Source organism: Silurus meridionalis, chromosome 8, assembly GCF_014805685.1.
Source record: "Silurus meridionalis isolate SWU-2019-XX chromosome 8, ASM1480568v1, whole genome shotgun sequence".
Classification (NCBI taxonomy): Eukaryota; Metazoa; Chordata; class Actinopteri; order Siluriformes; family Siluridae; genus Silurus; species Silurus meridionalis.
In genome coordinates this window covers 12,322,694-12,331,878 of record NC_060891.1, presented here as the reverse complement: position 1 = coordinate 12,331,878, position 9,185 = coordinate 12,322,694, and the positions used below count along the sequence as shown (strand labels likewise).

Below are 9,185 nucleotides of genomic sequence, written 5' to 3'. Positions count from 1 at the left end.
ACCCTATTGAGCACCCGTGGTGCATCCTCAAGCGGAAGGTGGAGAAGCGCCATGTGCCCAACATCCGGCAGCTCTGTGATGTCATTATGGAGGAGTGGAGGATGATCCCAACAACAACCTGTGCAGCTCTGGTGAATTCCATGCCCAGGAGAAATAATGCAGTGCTACATAACAATGGTGCTCACACAGAATACTGACACTTTGGACACAGTCTTGACATGTTCACTTAGGGTGTACTTACTTTTGTTGGCAGTTATTTTGACAATAATGGTTGTATGTTGAGTTATTTTTAGAAGACAGTAAATCTGTACTGCTATACAAACTGCACATTGACTATTTACTGACAGTGCAAAAAAATATAGTAAAGGCCAACAAAGTAATTACAATGTTTGGGGTATAATGGAGCAGTGCCATGGGTATAAAAGTTAATATTTGGTTACCAATAATGAATGAAGGCTACATTGTGATGTTATTACAGCTTTACCATTGTTGGTTAAGTATTTAAGTACTTAAGTCTTTTTTGAGTGTTGCTGTCTGCTCAGAAGATTTATTCTTCATGACTCTTAAGATCTGTCCTGTTAAATCATATAGACAGTTGCTTTTGTCTCATTTTAATGAATGAAAGCATGCATGGAACTGTAATCCATGTCTGATGACTTCCTGCTCTCACAGATGTTCGACCAATTGTGCAAACATTCATGAATTCATTCATACGGGCATTCGGTCATTTGGTCATCCTGATTAATCCATCCTGTTCAGAGTTGCAGTAGATCCAGAGCTTATACCATACATTCTGTTCATCACAGTTCATCACAGGGCACCATGCACACACACACACACACACACAGTGTCAGTGGGAGGAAACTAGAGGAAACACACAGAGACATGAGGAGAACAAGTCTGCAAAGACAGCAATCCAACATCCAGTACACTCATATATTCATGAGTATGACTTTCCTTTGTCTCCATGAGCACCATTTCTGTAAGTCTTCTGTTGAGTCTCACAGCATCCCAGTCCCGATTTACACCTCTACTATTCTGTTCTCACTGACTCTCTGTGAATGTTTCTTTTGTAGAGAAAGTGTTCTTCTTATACACACTGTATTGAATTCAATAGAGCCCGTGTCTGTTTTTCCAGTTCTTATTTAAAGTTATAGGAATACAGCCATAACATAGCCATGTGGTGCTTTTAACATTAGACATCCTGTTATAAAGGCAAAATAGCAAGATAAATAGACAAATAAACTAGAGTAAAAAAAAACCAACCCATGCAAATTCTTTGGTCTGGTCCATGCGTTCCTCTCTCCAGTCTTCTATCAGTCCCTGATATGTCTAGAGGCAAATGATACAGGAGAATCATTTGAATGAAATTTTACTGTTTGTAAATATCACCTGTAAGAATGACTTTTTCTGCGTGTTTTCTCACGTCATGTGTTGGGTGAACAATCCTAGCAAGAAACCTACTATTTATTACCTTCATACTTAAAGAACATGGAACTGCCAAGTTAATGTCATCTGATATAGTACAAATACTAAACTGCAGGATTATAATAAATTGTTGCTGTCATTAGGGCCCATATTTATGGCTTTTCTATCTTGGGTTAAAACATTTCTGCATCTTTATAAACAGCCTTGCTGTCTCAAGAGAGAATTAGATATGGTGTAAAGTAGGGCTGCAACATCTAATCGATAAAAAAAAAAAGATGATAATCGTGAAGAAATTTGTTGTCAATGATTGGTGTTACCGATTAGTTGGTCTGCACAAGTTACCGGTTTGCGTGACTATAAGACAACACAGTCGCTTGTGAAATAGCGGAGAGTACACGATCAACAGGCAGCAGGTAAAAGTGTGCGTCCCAAATCATCTCACGCAATATGAGCATTTTATATTAAAATGCTGTAAGACTGTAAAACCTGCATATTGTGCAAAGCAGAGCTTATGTAGTATGAAACTACCACAGGATGCATAAGCATGTAAAAAGAAAACACTGGTGTCACGGATGAAGGCGAGACATCAGAAGGGTTGGTAACTTCTGCACAGTCGCACTGGATCTGTTCTGTCGCGAGCATCAGGTTGCGCAATCGACTCGCCCTCGACGTAGTGATGGATTCAATTAAAACTGCGAACAAACACTAAATCTAAAAGCAGCAAATAACAGAAGCAGTGAACGAGTACATTTTTAGTCACTGTTTTGGATTTTAGCAAATGCTGATGCATTTGTACACCAATGCATAATTTCCTTTATTTATTTATTTATTTTTTAAATCAAGCCTGTTAGATTACTGCATATTTCCATTCAGGTCTCTTTTTATTACAATTGTCTGCTACAACAGTAACTTATCTGTTTTCTAACTGCGACTTTACTACGTTCAAATGCTTGTTAATTCATGCATATATCATTTCATTATTATACAAAATTAAATGAATTATATTCGGGATGCTTATATCTGAGCAACTGAACAAAATGTGTATTTGTTGTTTTTTATTTTGACAACAGAAATTGTCAAAATAATGGTGCTTTATATTGATTTTAAGCATGGTTGTCAACTTGCCATCTTCAAAATACAATACAAATGTTGATTTAAACAAATTGCTTCACCTTTCTTACTCAAATGCTGCATTTATTAACAACCCAGCATAAATTAATTTGTTCAAAGGAAAAATACCCTGTGCGCTCCTCAACAAGCAGCCACTATCAGCTTAAAAATGTCAAAATTAAAGATAGTTTAACTCAATATGTTGCTTTTGCATTTTTCTAAGCACACTTTTATACATAAATACCCTGAGTTAGGGTTTTATATACTTATAATATGCGATTAATCGTTTTTAAAAATAATCGTTAGTCGCAGCCCTCGTGTAAAGGTACCAAGCTGTCCTTTTCCTTGTTGCTGGAATGGTCTGTCAAGGGTACCTTTAGTGTATATCTTTTTAACTGGGAGGGCCTGTGCCATAAGGTGCAGTAATGTACATGGATCTGTGTGCAGTACCACTATATATAGATAGCACTATATTCATGTTTTCAACTGAAAAATGTACACTAAAGTACCGTTTGTTTCCTTTTTTCTTTTTGGATTTCTGAGAGTGTATGATCTGAGTGATCAGTTATATACCATTGATGTTAACGTTACGACGATCTTCATGAAGACAAGAATGATGTGCTACTACACAACAGCACATTGTTATCTCAGGTCATAAAACGAATGCTGAAAATTTTTTTTTTGTGTTTGTGTGTAACAACTTAAGATTCAGAGATAAGGCATCTCGTTTGCTTAAAATCGAACGGTCGGTTTTTCTTTTTTGAGGCATGCAGGATAGAAAAAGTACCCTTATGGAGCCGATCCGCTCCAAACCTTTAGTTCTCCGGGGCTCGCTAACGATCCATGTGAGGTTCAGTCCATTAGCACAGACGCAGTTTAAGCAGAGCCGACAATGAGGTCATTTAACATGCTGGGTGAACAAATTGAGAAGTGAGCCATGGGAATCTCTGAGGATGTGGCAAAAGCCTTCAGCACAGTGCACTGTATGTGGCTAACATTTACTATGAACTGACATGAAACCTGGTCTTTGGTGCACACTACACCTCTGTAATGCTGGAGTCTCCATAACATATTCCTTACAGATATACAGGGGATTATTACAATTTTGGTTTCTATATAGCCGGTTAATGCTCTTTCTGGTAGACTTTCCAATACATTAATGGAATGTGATGTAAACTATGCCATATTGTTACAGTCCCATAATATTGTGCGTTCCTGTTTATGGACGCTTTCATTATTTTATTGATATTGTCTGGTGATGTGCATCATTTTTAATGTAAGTAAATGGCCCTGTTTGTATTCATTGTGTATGTAATCCATCTCTCACTGTGGTCTGTAGAGTGGTGTGGAGTGCAATGGATGATGGGAAGCCTGTGTGGGCACCCCATCCAACAGATGGGTTCCAGCTGGGGATGATCGTGGACATCGGTGCTGACACACTCACTATTGAGCCACTCGGTCACAGGGGGAAGGTAAACAAGATAACAAACCTATAGCGCCGATTGTTAACTCGCTTATGTTGATCAGTGCCGTGTTCTGCAAATATGAATAAAAATGCACCACAATAAGCATTGATGGGGTAAAAAGTCAAATGAAATTTGAGATTATTTTTGTGCTCTGTGAAAGCTTCATAAGTTTTCCTCCAATCCATGTTATATGTAATCATACAATCATACGAGACATGTTTATAGGGCATTTTAATAACAGCTCCGATCAGGAAACTTCTATCAATTTGTTCTTTTTTTTTTAACTTAAGGAAGTATCTGGAATAAAAGAAGTTGTGAAATGAGCAAACTGGTTCAGCGCAGTGCAGTATAAGGGTGTCGCTTTGCAGAGGTAGTTAATAAGTAATGACTCCTACCTGTAGCAGGTGTGCGGCTCATGTTACGCTCAGGTTAGGTTCATTAGAAGAGTAAACCACCTGGGTTTTAGCCACCCCCTTAGAGTATCAGCCTGTACTGCTGTGCTGCATGGAAACGCTTTGGTGTATACTAACACAGGCATACACCTGATTACAGTTTTGCTACTTTGGGTTAGCTTTTTTTATTATTATATTTTATATTATAATGTACTCTTTTGATGCAAGCACATTGTAGGGTTAATGTGTCCCCTGTTATATGCATTTAAGAATTTTCTCTCCCTCATTCCACATTGAACGATCCTCCAAGTCATTTTTGTTTCGAACCATTCAAGTTTCTGTGCCTAAACCTCTATCATGAAGTTGGTTATTAAGCAGCAGTGTAAGCAGCGAATTACCCATATCTATTTATCCATTTATCAATCTGACAGTCAGTACTCCTATACATCTAACCCCCACATTTTCTCTCAGTTCTGGTTATTACAACAGCTACCAGCTCTCTTGATGTTTCTTATTCTTATAAAGCATCACAGCATTGCTGAACACACTTAGAGAAAATATGCTAATTACCCACTTGCTTTTACACGAGCTCACAGATGCTCACAGTTGGCTAATATCTGTCTGATGAACAGGGAAAGAGTAACTACCTCTTCCCACACACTGAGCCAGGCTTCTTGAACTCCTGGCCATGGAAAGCTTACAATAGTGTGGTCACATTTTTTTGTGGTGCGACCCACTGAAAAACAAGTTGTTTTAAAGTAATCATTACTTAAGATCCCACACATATTTATTTCATATATATATATATATATATATATATATATATATATATATATATATATATATATATATATATATATATATATAATAAAGAAAATGCCTTTATGTTTATACCAGTTCTCTTGTGTGCTTGTTCAGTTTATGGGCCCAGTATTCGAATCTGAATCAGGTTTATTGGCCAAGTGTGTTGACACACACAAGGAATTTGGTTCCAGCTGTTTGTTACTCTCAAAAGTACAGACATAAATAAAAACCTATACATAACAAAACAGACACGACAAGACAAAAACAGACTATACAAGACAATACAGACAATGTGAGACAATATAGACAGTGTGGGTAATAAATAGAGATACAGACCAGTAATGTACATAAAGTGTGGGAGTGCATGGTAGTGCAAATGACAGTATTGTGTGCCAGGTATGATGAGAGAGTTTACTATAAAACTTTGTACACATTGTACACTTTGTACACATTGCTGAACTATTAGTAGATCATTGGAATATTTTATTGTGAAGGCTAATAAAAGCTTTGCTGTGTGACTTTCCAGACTTTCCTGGCTTCCATTAGCCAAGTCTTTCCAGCAGAGGATGATGTCAACAAACATGTTGAGGATAATTGTAAGTTGTGCCATTCAGGCTATTTTCTCTTTCTCTCTCTCTCTCTCTCTCTCTCTCTCTCTCTCTCTCTCTCTCTCTCAATATATATATATATATATATATATATATATATATATATATATATATATATATATATATATACACATACATATGTGTGTGTGTGTGTGTGTGTGTGTGTGTGTGTGTGTGTGTGTATTTATCATATTTTGCTTTATTTTTAGGTTCTCTTATGTACTTAAATGAAGCCACCCTTCTGAACAATGTACGGGTCCGTTACAGTAAAGACCAGATCTATGTAAGTCTGATCACTTTCCCTTGCATTTGCTTGTAACTCCTATCTTTGCTCTCCTAAATCTGGGTCTAAACTTCCAGTAATTTACAGAAAAGTTGGCATTTTTATACACATACATATGTGTTATTGAAAATGGGCTTGCGTTCCGGTATTTCCTCATAAGAATGGCCTCACCATAGCCCACAGACCTGCTGTCAGTGCTGCATGAGTCATGTTGAGTGTAGAGGCTCTGCCCTACTGTGGCTGCCCATCTCAGATGACCTGGCTAATCCTGCCCAGACGCTATCAAGTTGCCTGTTGCACTTAATTAGGTCCTGCGAAGTAGCTCTGTGCAGCGTGGCAAGGCTAACCTGACAGCCCTGAACGGCAGCAGGTGGAGAGGAGCCTGTTTGTGAAGACTCACTAATAAGCTGCTAAGGGAAGCCTGACTTCAAAGTGGTCACTTTTCTAAATTTTCGATTGTCGAGCAAAGAAAGTCAACTTTTCGACAGGTTTTGTTATTTACCCATGCACTTCATTTCTACTGCTCTTTAACATCGTCTTTTTTTTCCCCAGACATATGTGGCTAACATCCTGATTGCTGTGAACCCTTACTTCGACATTCCCAAACTTTATGCTCCCGAGACCATCAAGAGCTATCAGGGCCGCTCTTTGGGAACCCTCCCACCTCATGTTTATGCTATTGGTGAATACTTGATATATAAAAAAGTTTATTTTAAATTGAGAATTTCTTTTTCACTGTTGTGTTTTTAATCTTCCTTATCTTTTCATCCCAGCTGATAAAGCATTTCGAGACATGAAGGTGCTGAAGATGAGCCAGTCCATCATTGTATCTGGTGAATCTGGTGCTGGAAAAACTGAAAACACAAAGTTTGTTCTCAGGTCTGTTAAATGAGCTCATCTTTAACTTCACAGCACGAATTTAATGGGTTGAAAGACTACACATAGTGAAACTCAATAACGTCACATTTTGCCACAGTAAAGGTGACATTGGTGATTGAAGAAGCTTTAGAGGTGTTTAATTCATTGTGTGGTAAATTATTTTCTCTCCACCCCAGGTATTTAACCAGTTCATATGGTACTGGTCAAGATATTGATGAGAGGATTGTTGAGGGTAAGCCAAATGAATTATGTTTCAAAGCTTCAAAACAATATTTGCCTCTTCCTGTGTATGACATCTGCCACTTGTATAATTTGTTGCAGCAAACCCACTGCTTGAAGCATTTGGAAACGCGAAGACTGTCAGGAACAACAACAGTAGCCGTTTTGGCAAATTTGTAGAAATTCATTTTAATGAAAAGGTAGAATATTTCTGCTGTGATGTATGTGCTGTATCATTAGTTTACACAATTTTAATGGTGATGATTGATACATATACAATAATCATAATTGTAATGTTCATTGATGATCATTGGCATTGCTTGTTTATTCATTTATGACTTATTACTTTAATGAGTTTTGAGCTGTTTCTAACGCAATCCATTTAGTTGTATATGACCCAAGGTCATTTTTTTATATTCTGTGAGATTTTCACATCAAAATGAAGCAAAAAACAGAATTGAAAGAAAAATATACAAAAATCAGGCATAACTTTATGACCACTGAATGGTGAAGTAAAAACCCTGATTATCTCTTCATCATGGCACCTGTTAGTCGGTGGGATTTATCAGGCAGAAATGAAAATTTTGTCCTCATAGATGATGTGTTAGAAGCAGGAAAAATGGGCAAGCGTAAGGATTTGCGCAAGTTTGACCAGTGCCAATTTAGACGGCTAGACGACTGGATCTGAGCATCTCCAAAACTGTAACATGTGGTTTGTGGCGGTCGGGGCTCAATGATGCACGTGGGAGCGAAGGCTGGATAGACGAACCAATAGACGAAATTCTGTAGCTCAAATTGATGAAGAAGTTGATGCTTAACGGGTCAGGACTGTTTTGGCAGCAAAAGGGGGACCAACACTATTAGGCAGGTGGTCATAATGTTATGCCTGGTGAGGAAAAAGGCCAAATCAAATTCTGATCAAATTCAGATGTGAAGTTTGCAGTAACCCATAATCTTGACAACGGTGGTGAGTCGAAAAGCATCTCAGCATGCACAAAACCTTAAAGCTTGTGGTGAATGGGTAGCAGAAGACCACGCTGGGATTCATGCCTGTCAGACAAAGAACAGAGATCTGAGGCTGTAATTGGTGCAGCCTCACCCAATCTGGGCACTTGAAGATTAGAAAACAAGTTACCCTCAACATCAACAATTGTTTCAGCCTGCGACATCCAGTTTACAGGATTTCCTTGTTTTTCGCACCATTCTGTGTAAAAACGAGAGACTTTTATGTGTGAAAATAAGCAGTTTCTGAAATACTCAAAACAAGCCCATCTGCCAACAACGCCCGTGCTATAAGATTACCTTTTTTTTTTCCTCTCATTCTGATGTTTGATATACACATTAACTGAAGCTCTTGACCTGTGCCACACAATTGGCTGATTTGAGAACATACATGTTGTACGTGTTCTTAATAAACTACACTACACTTACTCTAAATGTAATTTGTTCTTTTTTTGTATTCTGTAGAATGCAGTCGTGGGTGGATTTGTCTCACACTATCTATTAGAGAAGTCTCGCATCTGCATGCAGAGTTCGGATGAGCGCAATTATCACATATTCTACCGGCTGTGCGCCGGTGCCTCGGAAGACATCAAGAATACACTGCACTTAAACTCGCCTGACAATTTTCGGGTAAAGTTTCTGTTTGTCTGTGCAGGTATCTGTGTGTTATACACATACACACAAAACAACGTTCTACTAATTTGTCATAAAAGCACAATTTCAATGGAAGTTACTCTAACAGATGGACATGCATGTTTATATGCCTTACCCAGCCAAGAGAACTGGATTACTTTAAGGTTTTTCTTGTTTTTTTTTTTTGTTTAACTGCCTCATGCAGATTTATCCAGGTTTTATGAAAACAAAACATGCAAAAACAATGTATGAAATTGTTTTTTTGTTTTTTTTGTTTTAGATGTTAGAACAGTATCATACTGTATATTATTGTAATGTTTTTTTTTTTTTTTTTTTTTTTTTAAATTGCTGATTTCATATT

General features: G+C 37.7%; 1 protein-coding gene across 2 annotated transcripts in view; it reads left to right on the top strand.

Annotated features, from left to right (window-relative positions):
• Positions 1-9,185, top strand: part of myo6b (myosin VIb) — a 37,774-nt gene that overhangs the window by 4,704 nt on the left and 23,885 nt on the right. For both annotated transcript variants that reach the window (XR_006926662.1, XM_046855520.1), the window contains exons 2-9: positions 3,878-4,010; positions 5,727-5,796; positions 6,018-6,091; positions 6,644-6,773; positions 6,865-6,970; positions 7,147-7,202; positions 7,292-7,389; positions 8,657-8,821. Coding sequence is in view for 1 of the 2 variants with exons in the window: in XM_046855520.1 (XP_046711476.1) it covers positions 3,894-4,010; positions 5,727-5,796; positions 6,018-6,091; positions 6,644-6,773; positions 6,865-6,970; positions 7,147-7,202; positions 7,292-7,389; positions 8,657-8,821 (816 nt within the window). In the remaining variant the exon portion in view is untranslated. The remainder of the gene's footprint in view (positions 1-3,877; positions 4,011-5,726; positions 5,797-6,017; positions 6,092-6,643; positions 6,774-6,864; positions 6,971-7,146; positions 7,203-7,291; positions 7,390-8,656; positions 8,822-9,185) is intronic.